At 38.7% G+C, this 18,273-nt stretch overlaps 1 protein-coding gene across 2 annotated transcripts in view; it reads right to left on the bottom strand.

The window, feature by feature from the left end:
- Positions 1-18,273, bottom strand: part of LOC140463195 (docking protein 5-like) — a 447,686-nt gene that overhangs the window by 157,743 nt on the left and 271,670 nt on the right. For both annotated transcript variants that reach the window (XM_072556986.1, XM_072556987.1), the window contains exons 4-5: positions 17,138-17,257; positions 15,228-15,417 (exon numbers count right to left, since the gene is read on the bottom strand). In XM_072556986.1, the coding sequence (XP_072413087.1) occupies positions 15,228-15,417; positions 17,138-17,257 (310 nt within the window). The remainder of the gene's footprint in view (positions 1-15,227; positions 15,418-17,137; positions 17,258-18,273) is intronic.

The following is an 18,273-nucleotide window of genomic DNA, read 5'->3' on the forward strand; positions in this document are numbered from 1 at the left end:
TTGCACAAGTTTATGGATCCTTTGCATCATTAATCAATCAAACTTCCTTGCACATTTTAGCAGAATTCACAAATTTTCCAAGTTTTCTGGCACTTATTGTGCCTCAAAATACTCTACTTGCATGTCACTACTGCACTCAATGTATAAAAAAAATTCATAATGACTACCCCAATTCAGTCTGATGTAGGAGATGCAGAGTTTTGAAGGAATTGCCAACTTATGTCTGATAAGATCCAGTAGCACAAACATTCTTTAACTCATTTACTCCCTGCTTCTTTGTGAACTGAAATTTGCATTGACACTACACCATTCTGATCAAGTTAGGAGATGTGCAATGATGCTTTTCCTTTCCCACTCCTCCATTGGTCATAATAAACATTCCTCCATTGGTCATAAAACGCTGGTAATATTTATATATCAAATATATATCAGAAACAAGTATTAGAATCTACGTCAGAAACAAGTAAGCCAGGCTCCTTAAATGACATGTCATGAAAAACTAATTCATTCAAACCAAACCTACTTGAGCAAAGATGTAAAGATTATTAACAAAAGATTTGAAGTATGTTACTGCTGTTCTGGAAAATTAACACTCAAAGCCTCCAAGGCTGGGGGAGAAAAATAAAGGTTCTGCAAAATGTTATCTTAAAAGTATTTTGGCCAAATGGAGTTCAATTCAGAGAAAATAAATATTTGCAGGTTGGTTACAATCGACATTTGGATAAAGACACTTTGCTCACAACTGTTGACACTGTGGTTTCTTCCTGAATCAGATAAGGCACGGTGACTTCCTTTTATCTAGACAAATGGTGGTAGATTCTAGATTCTCCTTTAAGAACTCTTGTTTGTAGCGGTTCAGACTTTACCTGTAGGAATTCATCTGATCACATCGTTCACCACATCATCTTGCGATGATGTAGTATTCCAAGTTTACAATTCGCAAACTTTGATCACAGCAATTTCAAAGCAAAAGAAAAGAGACTAGACAAAGTTTACTGCTCCAGGCAAGACATCTACCTGACTATGTTCAAATCTAATTTAAATCTCATGCCCTATGTTCTTATAAATACTGTTGGTTTAATTAGTCACTGACTAAGATGTTGCAAGGTGTTACTATAACTGCTCACTTTATAGCAGGATAATTATTATTTTAGTACAGAGCTCACAATAATTTTTTTGTGGTCATGAATAGCCTGTATCAATAAAAATATTTCCATTTGGTATAAAATTAAAATCTAGTCTGTACACAGAAGTAAGAGTATGGAAGCTGTAAATTTGGAGCAGTGTGACAAAGTTAATGAGGTGCACCAGGATAAGCAAACAGCAAAAATGGAATGAATCCAAGTGTTCCAACTAATACTTCTTCATTCGTTACTCATTGACATATAATTAACTTGGAAAAAATGGGGTAGATTTTCAAATTGTCCCCTATACATAGTTTTGTGGAATGATCACTCGTTATACAAACTGTTTCAAATGCATTTCCATTTCTATAATGGATAGATAATCGGTAAAGTCTTTTAGGAAAACCTAACATGACACATTAATAATTCAACTGACAAATCCGCTACTGCAAAAGATTTCTTTGTTTGACGTTCGGCCACAACAGAATGGATGCTGATAGAAAAGAGCTATTTCTTGGTTTACTCTCTAGACTGCAGATTGATTGGTAATTGCTTCTATCAGTCACTCTCAGAAACCCCACTGTTGTAGTAACTGGTATTGAATCTAAATGCTTTTATTGAAAGTTACGGTGGTGTCGCTCATTCGACCATTCTGGTTTTATTATTGTAGTTTGTAGAGATTAATTTAGAATACTAGCTGGTGCACTTTTTAGGGAAAAAAAGAAATTGTTGTAAAATGGTTCCTATTTCAAAGTCATTAGCTGACAGAGTGAAACTAATCAGCAATATTAAAAGTTTGAAGGCATCTCCTGTGTTTTGGGTTTGTAGAAAAAAAATATCACATTTTCCTCACCATATTAGTAAATTTACCACAGATAAGGAGATTGTTCCATCTATTAATTGTAAAAGTTTGTTTTAACAGTTAGCAATGTCCAAACTGGATAAACTTTTCAAGTTCAGCCCCAAAAAATCTAACAAGGCAATTTACAGAAAGTATTTCAAGCCAAAGTTATGCTTTAATCTTTTTACCTCCTGTGAAGATTATGCCCCTCTTATCATTGTCATACAAATATTGTATCAAACAGTTAAACAAACAATACAAATTGACTTTGTAAGTATGTAGTAAGTAAAAACATTTATTTCAAATGATGTTCTCTTGCACAAAAGTGCTGCAACAATTTTCCCAAGTGTGGCAGGTTTTGTTTTACTTTCCCTTAGGCTGCTTACCATTCTCATTAGATTTTCTTGAAGCACTTGCAACATGTGTATTGTCTTTGGAAAAATAACAAATCTTTTACTTTTTCTTCTGTGTTACAGAATTAGGTTTATGTTCAACATTTGAAAGTTAAAGCCAAGTATACCTGTGCCTTTCTGTGGGAATGCATCTGAATGTTATTAAGAAATGCATCCATTGTCTGGCTGCACATCTTAATTTATTTAAAAATGGCTGTTATAGGCACGCCGCTCGTACTTCCTAATCACATTTTCTCAATTGTAGCATGTCATGGTTTTACTATTCTGATAATATTTTCAATAAGTTGCACAGAATGTCAGCCTTTCCATATGTCATTGAAAACTTACAGCTTTGTCTCAGATGTAAGATGACAGACTTCTTCTGAACAGCAGAAAATAATCATATCGCTGATGAATCACTTTAGCATTTATTCACAAGAAATTTTAGAGCATGGCTGGGTGTAACGTATGAAAGTTTCCTAACCACAGGAAACATTAATCTAATCAATAATTGCTGTAACTGAATTTTCTGAAAATGGCCATAAAAATGCACCAAGATCTTCCAAATTTAAATATTGATCTACTGTACAGAATATGAGTAAAATATAAGTTCAGTGTCACTTTAGATTGAATTAAATGCCTTCCCTGTCCATTGTAGTATGATCTTTCAGCTTCACTGGGGTGGTAATGTGAGGGCATGAAATTGAGCCATTTCCATGGTTGTACTCTGCTCCAGACCATTTTCTAAGAAAAAGGATGAAGGTGCGTTGGACAGACACTCCTGTAAATAGAGGGTGGCCAATTCACCTTATTAATGGCTACTTAAGACCAAATATTGAAGGAAATTCAAATTGTCAAGTTGGTATCTAGGTTCCCAGAGGCAACAGGGGTCCATTGTGACTGTCAGGGACAAATGTCCAGCAATAGATTCTGGAGCCTCAACTCTGGGCAGACTGAGAAACCCTCCCACTCTGGCTTGGGATAGCTGCAGCTGGAGACACCACTGTGGAGCAAGTGTTCTTCTTATTTTAGTATCCAACAAGTTGGGATAAGGGACTTCCAGTTTGGGGTAACCGCTCTCTTCCTCAGTTGCCTTCTAATAGTTCTCCAACTTCTTCAAGAGCCTGCTTGTCATCTTAAAATAGATGTGAGCCTACCGTCTGGTAATTAATGAGATAATTGTGTAAAAAATATAAGTGAGCTTCTGTTCTCCATACAATGTAGGCTTCTTACCCCAGAACGCCTAATAGTGGGATTGAGATGCCTTATTGGTGGCTACCATGGGGTAAAATTGCAGTGATGTTTATCAAATTTTGTTCTTATGTGGTTCTCCAGTTAGAACTTCAGAATGTATTAAGTCACATTTTCGTCAAAAGACGTGTTTCTTTTGAATCAGTGTTTGTGAATACTGTGAATACAATTTACAAATAGCTGTTCGTGAAATAGTTGATGCACTGGTTTTAATTTTCCAAAACCCATTAGATTCAGAGAAGGTTCCTTGAGATTGGAAAGTAGCTGATGTAACTCTATTATAGCAAGGGGTGAGGGGTGCGCAGGCAGAAAGCAAAAACAACAGGCCAGTTAGCTTAACAGCTGCCGTACAAAAAAAGTTAGAAACCATTATTAAACAGAGCATGTTTAAATAATCTGTTATAAATGAGCATTTGGATAAGTTCAAGGTAATCAGGCAGATAAGGAATAAGTGGGTCTTCTTCAGGCTGGCTGGATGTCATGGGGCGACAGGGGCCACTACTGGGGCCTCAAATTTTTACAATTTATATAAATGATTTGGATGAAGGAATCAAGGGTACAGTAACTAGACTTGCATGATGAGATGAAGACAGGCAGGAAATTGCATAGTGAAGAGAACATAAAAAAGCCTACAAGGGAATATGGGTAGGTTAACTGAGTAGGCAAAAATCTGGCAAATGGACAATACAGGAAAGTGTGAAGTTGTCAATCTTTGTAGAAGGAATAAAAAAGAAGCATGTTATCTACGTGGTAAGAACTCTGAGATGCAGAGAAATCTGGGTGCCCTATTGCATGATGCACAGAAGGCTTGTAATATAGATACAGCAAGTAATCAGAAAGGCTAATAGAATGTTATTGTTTATTGCAAGGAGAATTGAGTGCAAGAGTAGGGAGATTATGCTTCAATTATACAAGACAACAATAAGACTGTATCTGGAATATTTTGTACAGTACTTGCCACAGTACATATGGAAGGAAGATAATGCATTGGAAGCAGTTCAGGGAAGGTTCTAGACTAATGCCTGGAAGGAGCATGTTAATAGACAATAGACAATAGACAATAGACAATAGATGCAGGAGTAGGCCATTCTGCCCTTCGAGCCTGCACCGCCATTCAATATGATCATGGCTGATCATTCCTAATCAGTATCCTGTTCCAGCCTTCTCTCCATACCCCTTGACTCCACTATCTTTAAGAGCTCTATCCAATTCTTTCTTAAAAGAATCCAGAGACTGGGCCTCCACTGCCCTCTGGGGCAGAGCATTCCACACAGCCACCACTCTCTGGGTGAAGAAGTTTCTCCTCATCTCTGTCCTAAATGGTCTACCCCGTATTTTTAAGTTGTGTCCTCTGGTTCGGCACTCCCCCATCAACGGAAATATGTTCCCTCCTGCCAGAGTGTCCAGTCCTTTCATAAGCCTATAAGTTTCAATCAGATCCCCTCTCAGTCTTCTAAACTCAAGGGTATACAAGCCCAGTCGCTTCAGTCTTTCCGTGTAAGGCAATCCTGCCATTCCAGGAATTGACCTCGTGAACCTACGCTGCACTCCCTCAATAGCCAGAATGTCTTTCCTCAAATTTGGAGACCAGAACTGTACACAGTACTCCAGGTGTGGTCTCACCAGGGCCCTGTACAGCTGCAGAAGCACCTCTTTGCTTCTATACTCAATCCCTCTTGTTATGAAGGCCAGCATGCTATTAGCCTTCTTCACGACCTGCTGTACCTGCATGCTTGCCTTCATTGACTGGTGGACAAGAACACCCAGATCTCTCTGAACAGCCCCTTTACCTAATTTGATACCATTGAGGTAGTAATCTGCCTTCCTGTTCTTACCACCAAAGTGGATAACCAGACATTTATCCACATTAAACTGCATCTGCCATGCATCTGCCCACTCACCTAACTTGTCCAGGTCACCCTGTAATCCCCTAACATCCTCATCACATTTCACCCTACCACCTAGCTTTGTGTCATCAGCAAATTTGCTAATGTTATTGCTGATACCATCTTCTATATCATTTACATATATTGTAAAAAGCTGCGGTCCCAGCACGGATCCCTGCGGTACCCCACTGGTCACTGCCTGCCATTTCGAAATGGAGCCGTTAATCACTACCCTTTGTTTCCTATTAGCCAACCAATTCTCTATCCAATCTAGTACTTTGCCCCCAATCCCGTGCGCCCTAATTTTACTCACTAACCTCTTGTGTGGGACTTTATCAAAAGCTTTCTGAAAGTCCAGGTACACTACATCCACTGGATCTCCCTCGTCCATCTTCCGAGTTACATCCTCAAAAAATTCAAGAAGATTAGTCAAGCATGATTTCCCCTTCATAAATCCATGCTGACTCTGTCCTATCCTGTTACTATTATCCAGATGTGCCGTAATTTCATCCTTTATAATAGACTCCAGCATCTTTCCCACCACTGAGGTCAGACTAACTGGTCTATAATTTCCTGCTTTCTCCCGCCCACCCTTCTTAAAAAGTGGCACAACATTAGCCGCCCTCCAATCCTCAGGAACCAACCCCGATTCTATTGAACTCTGGAAAATAATCACCAGCGCATCCACGATTTCCCGAGCCACCTCCTTTAGTACCCTGGGATGCAGGCCATCAGGTCCCGGAGACTTATCAACCTTCAGACCTAACAGTCTCTCCAACACCAAATCCTGGCAAATATATATTCTCTTACGTTCAGGTCCTTCAGCCACTGTTACCTCAGGGAGATTGCTTGTGTCTTCCCCAGTGAACACAGATCTGAAGTACCCATTTAATTCCTCTGCCATTTCTTCATTCCCAGTAATATATTCCCCTGCTTCTGTCTTCAAGGGCCCAATTTTTGTCCTAACCATTTTTTTGCCTTGGACATACCTAAAAAAGCTTTTACTATCCTCCTTTATATTCTTGGCCAGTTTACCTTCGTACCTCATTTTTTCTCTGCGTATTTCCTTCTTACTAATCCTCTGTTGTTCTTTAAAAGCTTCCCAGTCCTCCGTTTTCCCGCTTATCTTCGCTAAGTTATACTTTTTCTCTTTTAACCTTATATGTTTCTTTACTTCCCTTGTCAGCCACGGCCGCCCATGTCTCCTCCTGGGATCTTTCTTCCTTTTAGGAATGAACTGATCCTGCATCTTCTGCATTATACACAGAAATATCCGCCATTGTTCCTCCACGGTCTTCCCTGTTAAGGTATTAAACCATTGAACTTTGGCCAGTTGCTCCCTCATAGCTCCATATTTCCCTTTATTCAACTGAAATATTGTCACTTCAGATTGTACCCACTCCCTCTCAAATTGCAGATTGAAGCTTATTGTATTATGGTCACTACTTCCCAATGGCTCCTTCACTTCGAGGTCACTGACCAATTCTGGTTCGTTACACAATACCAGATCCAGAATCGCCTTATCCCTGGTCGGCTCCAGCACCAGCTGCTCTAAAAATCCATCTCTGAGGCACTCCACAAAGTCTCTTTCTTGAGGCCCGATACCATCCTGATTCACCCAGTCTACCTGCATGTTAAAATCCCCCATAACAACTGTAGTAACATCTTTGCGACAAGCCAATTTCAGCTCCTGATTCAACTTACCTCCAACATCCAGACTACTGTTTGGGGGCCTGTAGATGACTCCCATGAGGGTCTTTTTACCCTTAGTGTTTCGAAGCTCTATCCACACTGACTCTACATCCCCTGACTCTAGGTCCGCCCGCGCAAGGGACTGAATATCCTCCCTTACCAACAAGGCCACCCCACCCCCTCTGCCCGTCAGTCTATCCTTATGAGGAAAGGTGAGAGAGGCTAGGCCCGTATCCTCTGAAATTTAGAAGAGCCAGAGGTGAATAGATTTGTTTTTTGAAAGCATTTTTCCTCTTGTGGGAGAATCTAGAACTAGGGAACAGTTTAAAGGGGTTACCTATTTAAAACTGAGATGAGGAAACATTATTTCTCTAAAAGGACTGAGTGTCTTTGTATTCATTTCCTCAAAAGGCAGTGGAAGCACACCCTTTAAATGTCTTAAAGGCAGTGGTAGACAGAGTATCGATTACTAGCAGGATGAAAGATTGTTGGGAATATGCAGGATTGTAGATTTAAGGTTAAAATCGAATCAGCTATGATCTTATTGAATGGTGGAGTTGGCCGAAGGGCTGAATGACCTACTGTTGTTCCTTGTTTTAGTGCATGTATAATAAGAAGTAAACCATCAAAATTATAACAAAATAAATTTGACAGCAACTTTTATCACAAATATGAAGCTGCGACATGGGATGTGAATTTTTATGTTGCAAGCAACGTGATATTGGAGTGACTCGCTTTATTTTGATTCGACCTACATGAGAGATTCATACAGCTGTGGTGATAGTGAGAAAATAGAGTCAGCGTGACAGATTGCTATCTTATCACTGAATTGTTGAACAACGACCAATTTATCACCTATACTGGGGTGAGCTTGTGGGGGTGATAATGACATTCTGAATGGAACATCGCAATCTTTTTTATTGTTGTATTATATTTGTACCAAAAGTCACAAATATTGAAAACATAATCTGTATGGCTTCAACTATTTACTTGTTGACTGCCTTGCAATTCATTGTAGAATATACCCACATCCATCATAGTGGAAAAGTAATATTCAGAAAATAAACAAATCGAATTGCAGGTAAGTAAATTCGAACACTTCAGTAACAAAATTACTCACTGTATACTGATTGAAACAATGTTTGCTGCCTAATATGATAGAATTTGCTTGGTTTCTGCTTTGTGATTTTTTTTCACATTTTTGAGAAGCTCAAGGGCATCTTCCAAAAAAAAGATAATTTTACTCAAAGTGATACAATTGAGCATCTTTTTATGTTTGATTTAAATTATTCTATTCACTATAACTGCAGTTTCAATTGTCTCAAGTCTCCAAGCACAGCACAGAGATGGAAAAGGAAATGATAAAGTGGGTTTTCTCTCAGTGTGAAGGTAAATTTTGAATGAGAGGTCAAAAGCTGAACAATCATATTCTCCTTTATAACAATGAAGAAGCAGACCAATCCCAGGAGCAACATTTAGGCTTTGCACGGCATTTCTTTCTTAAAGGTGCAATATTGGAAGAGTACAATAGATAAAATACAAGAATGATAGGCATTAGCTTTGAATCATAATCTGGAAGATATGCCCTAATGAACATATAGCACAATGAAGAAGTAAATAGTACTCATGCATCAGTTTCTTTTTCCATGCATTCAGAAAGCAAGATTGCCTCTCAGAAAAGAAACACTCACTTAGTACTGCATTTAAGTAGTCAGTCAGTAAATGAGGCAATGAAAATCCTAAATCCTGAAGATGAAAGCAGATACACATCAGTGAACCATATAGCACAGGGGGTGGCCAATCCACCATCATGCACGTGCTAGAACTTTGAAAGAGCTATCTAATTATTTCCAATCCCCTCCTCTCTCACTGTAACCCATTTTTAAAAGTCACTTTCATATCATACTGTGCAATCCTTTTAAATTATGCATTCTGGATCAGAGAAACTCACTGATTTCCTTTTAATTTTCAATTCCATTTTGTTTAAATTTGATATAAAAATTGATTTTTGCTCTCCCTTTCAGATATGGTAAATATAGGTTTCAAGTGATGTGTGGACTCTTTGAAAGTCACTGGGAACAGTGTCTGGAGATTGTCAATATTTAATGTGGTTATTCTATTCCATATAACCTGTGTTGAATATCCTCCATGTCTTTGCTGATTATACTGTGGATGTAATTAGATTTATTTCAAAGTTACAAGCTGGCTAAAATTGAGCCACATACCATAAACTGATGTAGGTTGGACAAGCATGTAGATGCCAGACTAAAAATCAACTTCATACTGGCACGATAACTCAGACAGACAGGCTCAAATCTCAAGCTCGCTGGCATACTGACAGCTTTTGCAAACTCAAGGGTTGTGCACAAAGGGTTACTCATGAATTTAACACAAAGTAGAACTTTCCAATATCAACTCATATAGACTATAAGGGCATTAAATATTGTAGTATAGTTAGTTCGAATTGGAGACATGAGGAAGACAAAACAATGTTACAGATAGTGGAAAATGAAGAAACAAATGTGAAAAAAACGTATCTGATATTCTGGAAAGCTTTGAACAAATTACATGTCCCAATAAAATAGAACTGTAACTGAACTGGTGCCAAAGGTTTACCAGATATGGGACACACTGTGATGTTAAGTAGTGAGGAGATCAATACAGTACGCATGGCTGTGCAGATCATAACCTAAATACAGACCCATGAGGAAAATACCACATGATGAAATAATAAAGTCATTTATTGACTGGCTTAACCTTCAAAAAAGTATAATTATTGAGTAGGCTGAATTAAACAAGTACACCCCAAAAAAAGGAAAATGTATGCACACATTTATGAATTATCTGTAAAGACTTACAGGGAGTTGTGATTATGGCAGTTTAAAAGATGAACTAATCAGTGACAGAATTATTGTCAGTCTTGCATAAAGCCTTGCATGAGCACTTGCAGTCAAGAGGTGATGTAACTTTAATAAAGGCAACTCATTTGAACAGCCAGGCTAAGGTCAGGAGTAAAATTGATTGTTAACTTGGGGATGACTGGGAGAACCAGATCCTCAGATAAACTGATTCAGTACAGCATGTTGATTTTTAAGTCATGAAAGTAGCCATGCAAAAGCCGAAGAGACAAGATGCATGTTTATTAACAACTAAACATAATCAGTTGGGCAGAACAAAATACAGGTATGAAAATTGTCCTGCGATAGAGGTCAAATATCATTCTTCCAGAAAGAGAGGTCACATCTAGGCTTTTTGATGTAGCAAGAAGCTTGCATGGAATATACATAAAAAGAAGACAAAATCCATGATACTGAAATGCATTTGTTTGGAGAGCTCCAAGTACAAAATGGAAGGTACTGAAGAGCCAATACCTTGGCAGTTGGAAAAAGGTGTTGCACTTTAAGTTAGATGCAGGTGGAACAGTTTAAATTAGATTCCCCATAGTATGGAAACAGGCCCTTCGGCCCAACAAGTCCACACCGACCCTCCGAAGAGTAACCCACCCAGACTCATTCCCCTACCCTATATTTATCCCTGACTAATGCACCTAACACTATGGGCAATTTAGCATGGCCAATTCACCTGACCTGCACATCTTTGGATTGTGGGAGGAAACCAGAGCACCTGGAGGAAACCCATGCAGACACGGGCTTTAACTAAACCAGAGTTGGAGAAAGGTTCTGTTCAGTCATACAAAAACTATATAGGCCAGGAGGGAGAGAAATTAAAGTTATGGGACAACTGAATGCAGTCCTCCAATATTGAGAAGGAAAATCATATTAACTTTGTGTGTGGAAACAGAACAAGAACTGCTCAGGCTTAAACAGGAATGTATCTGCAGACTTCGAATTAATTTATAGAATTGAAGAACTGAAACACCAAGACGATAAGCCTACATACTTTAAACATGAATTTTCACTGATATTCACAGGATTAGGAAAGCTGAAGACAGCACACACCATCATATCACATCCTGAAACAAAGTCAGTTTACATTCACATCATTTTGGTATTCAAGCTTGTCTTGTGAAATAGAAGGAAATGGACTCTGTGTTGAAGAACGATTTATTTCATCGGTGATAGAGCAACATTATGGTACTTGTGGATGGTCTCAGTGGATCAAACAGAATTTGTGTCGACCTTATACAGTTGAACCAAACATATGAATGCAACATTTACGCTGTCATCTGTGGTTGACAGCTTAGTAAAGTTGGGGAAAAAAAATCAATCTTCACAAAGTCAGATGCAAATGTCTTTGGTGAGGGGTTTAAGTTGTTCATAAACTTGATGACACTATTTTGTTTCCATAAAAAATGATCTTCTAGAGGTCAATGACAAGCATCCGACAAAGGACATGGCTGCTGTCCTGATCTGCAGATCAACTCACACATAACATAATACCAGTGTACTGTGATGCTAAGGATTTAACAGCAAATGCAAATCCACCCAACTAACTGACAACTTCTTTGGGCACCTTCTGGATTTGCTTGTTGTCAGAGTTAATTCACAGAAGACAGGAATAGTCAAGCAATTCCCATCTTTGGAATTGAGCTCTAGTGATTCATGGAGATAATAAATAAAGTCAAGAGATTATTGACCAACCGAGTTGCCAATGGGTCATTCATTAGCCAGTTTTATGACAAGATGGGATGCTGGGAGGAAGCACAAAAGGGGTCTTTTGAGAAAATCAGAGAGATGCTGGCCTTATTTTAGCTTGCTATGACTCAGAGTCACCAAATAATATTACTGCAAATGTATCTTCTGCAGGACCAGCAGCTATGCTCTTTTACATAAAGCTGGATGAAAACTATAGAACTTAGAATCAAACAATGTAGATACGGGCCCTTCCGCCTGACATGTCTATGCCAACGAATAAACACCAACGTACACTAATCCCATTTACCTGCACTTGGTCCATAGCCCCCCTTTGTCCTGCCATTTAAGTGCTCATTCAAAAGCTTTTTAACTCTTGCAAAAGTACCTGCCTTCATCATATTTCTCCCACCCTCTCAGTGAACAGTTTTTCTCAAATCTCCTCACATCAGTTTACTCCTCACCCAAAACTTAAGCCCTTTGGTCTTATGCAAGTCTACCATGGGGAAAAGATTCTCATGAACTACTCTTGCCTATGCCTCTCATAAATTTGTATATCACAATCAGATACACCTTCAGCCTCCTCTACTCCAATGAAAACAAACCCAACCTATCCCATCTCTCCTCATAACTGAGGCTTTTCAACCCAGGCAACATCTGTACTCCTCTGATGTATTTCTCCTGATAGTGTGGTATACAGAACTGCAAGTAATCCATCTGTGGCCGTAACATTGAAATGAGACTTCCTTGCTCCTATATTCTACACCCCAGCTAATGAAGGCAAGCATTCCATATGCATTCTTCACCACCATCTACCTGTGCTGACACATTCAGGGATCTATAGACTTGTACAGCAGTGTTGCTCTGTTCCTCAGTAATCCCTACAGACCTACCATTTATTGTGTATATCCTTCCCTCATTAGCCCTCCCAAAATGCACCATTTTACAGCTTTGAGGATTAAATTCCACCGAACATTTGTCTGCCCTTTCAGCTGAAGTCAATTCCCTTTCATCAATGGAGTCTGAGCAGAGATATGCAGAGGTAGAGAAAGAAGCGTTGGCTTCAACTTGGGTTTGTGAAAAATTTGCAGATTTTGTTCAAGATCCTTAACTCAAGCTAGAAACAGATTAAAAAGCCTTGATGACACTCTTAAATTATGAGGAGTAAATAAAAATGTTTCCCAAGTATAATGATTTTAAACTGAAGGTGACAAGGTTTGATCCAAATACAGAATATATGCCCAGAAAGCTGGAGACCTTGGCAGATACATTGTACAAAGTGAAATAGTTTGTGTTAAAGGGAGATAAACATTTACATCAGCAACAACCACCACTCTACCAGTAACAATTTAGCAACTAAATAAAACAGACATAAAAATCTGATGTATAATGTCCTTGGATCAGATAGTGCTTTGCAGAGGATGGGCAGTGTATATACCACATGTTCCTATTCTCAGATAATACTATGAAAGGATAGGACACCACTGTACAACTGATGATTTACTCAGCTATGGATCGAGATTAGCCATTCTGAGTGTCCCAATACTTGACATACTACAACTATTGTACCAAGGATATTCAGGCATCATATCATGTCAAACCAGAGCAAGAGATCCTATTTGGTGGTTAAGTCTCTCAAAGATAGTGCAAATCGTGATATTGAACTGTATCATTTCTAGTGTTCATCATCAGGAGACGACAGAAATGTTAATGGCATCTTGCTTTCCATTGCAACCATGAGAATGTTTTGAAATGAACTGCTCTGAACAGGGTCAAGATATCTTTGACAGTAGGAGATGATTACTCCTGCAGGACAGAATTCAAGCCATGACAGATAACTCAATTGTTGAACTCAATATGTGTGGCACATAGGCATTGTAATGTTAGACATCAGCTTACCAATAATTACGCATCATATAGCTTTGTCCTCACTACCAGTTCACCAAGATACCTTCAGGTAAATGGTGAAGCTGAAGGAGGAGTATGTGCAATTCAATCATTGCTGAAGAGGAACAACGATGTCCAACTTGCACTTCTGAGAGCCATCATTCAACTCCACTCCAAAATGATTCAGGACTAATCAACACCTCATTGGAAGTTGACTGAGAACTGAATGCCCTGTGCTCCCACTCACACTCATGCAGTGAGTACAAGATTTGGACAAAGTGCAGGAGGAAAGGAATGCTCATCATCCGAGCCAGATGTAGTACTAATTTTTCATATACAAAGCAATCAAACCTGAACCAAGAGAGGCAGTTTAGAGTCATGATCATGCTTATTATGGACAAATTGGAAATAGCCACCAAATTGGATCACTTCACAGTTTTGAGGATTAAATTCCAACGGTCATTTCTCTGCCCTTTACTCAAACAGATAATGGTAAGGTAAGGCAAAACACATGCACATTAATTGCCACACAGAAATAACATTCTACTACATGGAAACAATTATCTACTCAAAAAACAAGCCAGAGATACTGCATTCATCTACCAATCCAGATGGTTATCCAAGTGGTGAAACAAATTCCCCTCCAGCTCAGCAAAGTCTGAGAGGACATCAAGTGACTCAATTCCTTCCACAACCTACCTCAAGAATAAAAAGCAAAGGACTCAAATTGGCTCTCTTAGCTAAGATTTGGTAGTTCACAAGTTCTGTACTTTGCCTTTGTTCCACACCTGGCTAGAATTGCATTTCTGTCAAAATGTTGTGTAAGCACATCAAGATCAAAAGCATTGTGCATGTGGGAATGAAAATATAGCCATAAGGTTGGACATGGAGCTTGCAGTGATGACGGTGCAGGGTAAAAACTAATATTCAATCTATCCTATGCTACAACTGGCAAAATTAAGCTACATGTTTTGAAGTTAAATATCAGAATAAAATGAATTGATTCTTAGGACTAAAATAAGAGGAGATTTCTCCGCTCAGAAGGTGTTGCATCTTTGGAATTCCCTGTAGATGATAAACTGATGACTATACTCAATACTTTATGGAATCTTTGGGAAGTAGGGAATTTGAGAACTGAGTGGGAAAATTAACAAGCTGGATGGGCTACTCCTATCACTCATGTTATGGCATCAGCAATATACAGTGATATCAACTTCAGGAAATAGATATATGCTAACAAAGGACTGCTCAGTATTATGCCAGAATGTCAGATGAAATTTAAGCTAAAACAGCAGTATCTCTGTTATTAATGAGCATTTATGCAAAGGGGAAACAGTGGTCAGCCCAATATTTTGGGATGAATATATACAGCAATTTGTTAGCAGATCAGAATATTCATATTGATACGATCTAAAATATATGATCCAATTTCTTCATTTTTTTGTCCATTTCAATGAACTGAGCAAAAATTGTAAGAGTACCAATAAGTAACAAACCTCAAGTTAAAGAATAATCTTCTTTATAAGAACAAGGTGAAAAAAATAATAAAAATGGCTTCTTACCTGCCAGCTTCAAATGTGAACCAAGTAGGGTCCCGCCCATATCGTCTGAGTGCACTGAGGGGCCACGAGACCAGTTTTAGTCTGGGGTTGTGGATATCCCAAAGACAGATATTCTCATACGTTATCTGTAATGTGCATTCTCCATGTACATCCAGATTAGGAGATGGCATTAAATAGACATTGAACCTCTCTGAAAAAGCAAAGCGTGGCAGGACAAGGAATCATTAAGCCTTCCTCAAAGATGACTTATCCATACTCCTCAAACAATTAACTCCCCTTTTAACATAAGGAGACCAAAATTGTACACAGTGCTCCAGATGCAATCTCTTCAGTGACAATTTCTGTTTCAAAATTTAATCTCCCAATTTAAATGCTAAAAAAAGATTGCCTGCTACAATGGCAACACATTTGTTAAAGCTCCCCAAGGTTTCTCTTGCTCCAGTGTTACAAGCACATGGTCACTTAGCAGAAGGTTTTGCATCTTTAGAATTTTTAAAAAATGCTTAATTGTTGACTCTATTCAATATTTTATGGATTCTTTGGGTATTAGGGAATATGAGAATTGAATGGAAATAGTAAAATTAATCTTCCTTCTGCCAAAAAAAGTTACCTTTCATTTATCTACTTAACATTGTCTGCCATTTCTCTACTCACAAGTCAAACTTGTAAAGTTTTTTTAGATCCTGACATTGATTACTATTTGGTATCATCTGAAAATTTGGCAAATTTCCATTAGTTTTAGTTTCACTGATGTTTGACTGTCAACTAAACACCTTCACAGGGACCATTACTCTAAACTCTAAAAACCATCTAATTATTAGGACTATTATGTGTATTTGTTGATATTTACTAGTATCCTTGCAAAAGAGAAAGGAGGAGAAAAAACAGACACATGGACGGAGTCAGAGTTATAATCTCAGGATATAATTTAATAAAGTTGACAATTGACTGCTTCAATGGCTGGAAAGCCTGTGAGATCCCTGAGACATCTCTTTTCAATATAATCAAGTGCTCAATAGGCATTTTACTGGGTAGTCAAGAATCTTTCCTGAGATTAAGGACACTTCCCGCCCCCACCTCAACCCCTGCCCACTGCTTTCCCCACACTCCCACTGTAGACTTGCCCACCAATCAGAAGCCAGCTATTCTCCATTGCTCAGCAGCACCACTGGAGAGGTGTTTAGTGGCTGCTGCCAGTTCTACATCCACTCAAAGCACCATGGATCCATGCCACAGCTGAATGGTGGTGGGAGAGGGATCATGGGGCTAGGGGCTGTGGATTTTATGTGCCAGCAGCAAAGGCATGGGGCTGGCTTTCATGGAGTCCCCCCTTCTCAACTGCAGACTCATTTGATGGCTCAAGTAGTGGCAGGTTAGGAAGTCCATCCACAGGTCCCCACCCACCATCTGCCCTCCTAGTAAATAGACCCTGTCACAAAATATGCCCCAAGGGAGAGCATTAAACACAGTCCATAAAAACTAATAATTAAACACTGAACTTAACCTTTACTGACCTTTCTTGTAAAGTCAAAGGTCATTTTTTCCAGATTTGGGATTTGCTCTCACTCAGTGCTACAAATGAGCAATAATATTTTCTCACTTCCAATCGACACTAAAAAATCTATCACTAAACCAATGCCACCATTGACCTCCTAAGCTCAATCAAGCCTCACTTCTCATGACGTACTATTTGGCAGGTTTTCCCTCCACAGTAATGACAGAGCAATGAATCCTGTTGTATGTCAGTCACCAGCAGCTTCATCCAGAGCTATGATACAATGGGGTCCTCAAATCCATGCTCATGATCACCCTATCATCTACCTAAATCTTTTTGGCAAATTCCATTGGATGATTTGTTTTAGAGCAGCAAATGTTTATTACAGCTGATACAAATATTTAGTGATCCATACCTGTTTGTTCTCTCTGAACACCAGCTGTCAACAAATCAGGTTCTCCAAGGGTAATGTCATTGAGTCTGCTTCCCAGACACTCCATGCGCAGGAGCTTGCACCATTCCTCAGCCTCAAGCTCTATAAAAACACATAGAATTAATGCTTTATCGGCAGGAACTCAATTTTACTTCACAATCCTGGAGAACCTTAACAATTAAACTAATGACTTCAAGCTCAAGCTAATATTTATTAATTATGTTTGGATCTGAGGTCTAGCAATCAGCAAAGTGGTACTTTATGATCATAAAGTTGACCATGTTTCAAAAGGCTACATTCTCTAATGGCTTTTGAATCACAATAACCTAAAACTGAACATGAATATTTATGATGGTCTTTAATGTTAAATGTTAAAGTGAATATTTTCCTTCAGCCTAATCATTGATTCGTGTGAGCAGTGACCAGATTCATACGTACTTGCTATCAGCTCAGTGATTATTTGACAGTTGAATCCTGCATAATATGTCTACATTAATTGTTATTAATCTACAATCCTTAATGACATAAGGAAACCAAATCTGATGTTTTGCAAGTTAAGTTTAGACATAAAGAAATTAGTGACTCATAAACTTTACATTTCTGGTTTTATATTAATGCTGCTTTTATTCTGAGCCTTTCTTTTATCAGTTACTTTCAGTTTATGCCATTTTAAAATGAAATAGGGTTACTTTTATACTTCAGACAGTGAGCTTCTTGTTATTTAGAATTTACCAAGTTTTGAGAAGATTTGTAGCTCAGGTTGAAGTTTTGGATGTAGGTTTGCTCGCTGAGCTGAAAGGTTCATTTCCAGATGTTTTGTTGCCTCAGGCGAAACAATAGTGAAAATTCCTGCTTTCTTTTTATATGCTTGGGTTTCTTTGGGTTGGTGATGTCACTTCCTGTGGTGAAGTCACTTCCTGTTCCTTTTCTCAGAGGGTGTTAGATGGGGTCTAACTCGATGTGTTTGCTGATAGAGTTCCGGTTGGAATGCCATGCTTCTAGGAATTCTTGTGCATGTCTTTGTTTGGCTTATCCTAGGATAGATGTGTTGTCACAGTCGAAGTGGTGTCCTTCCTCATCCATATGTGAGGATACTAGTGAGAGAGGGTCATGTCTTT

Source organism: Chiloscyllium punctatum, chromosome 37 (assembly GCF_047496795.1).
Source record: "Chiloscyllium punctatum isolate Juve2018m chromosome 37, sChiPun1.3, whole genome shotgun sequence".
NCBI classification, from domain to species: domain Eukaryota; kingdom Metazoa; phylum Chordata; class Chondrichthyes; order Orectolobiformes; family Hemiscylliidae; genus Chiloscyllium; species Chiloscyllium punctatum.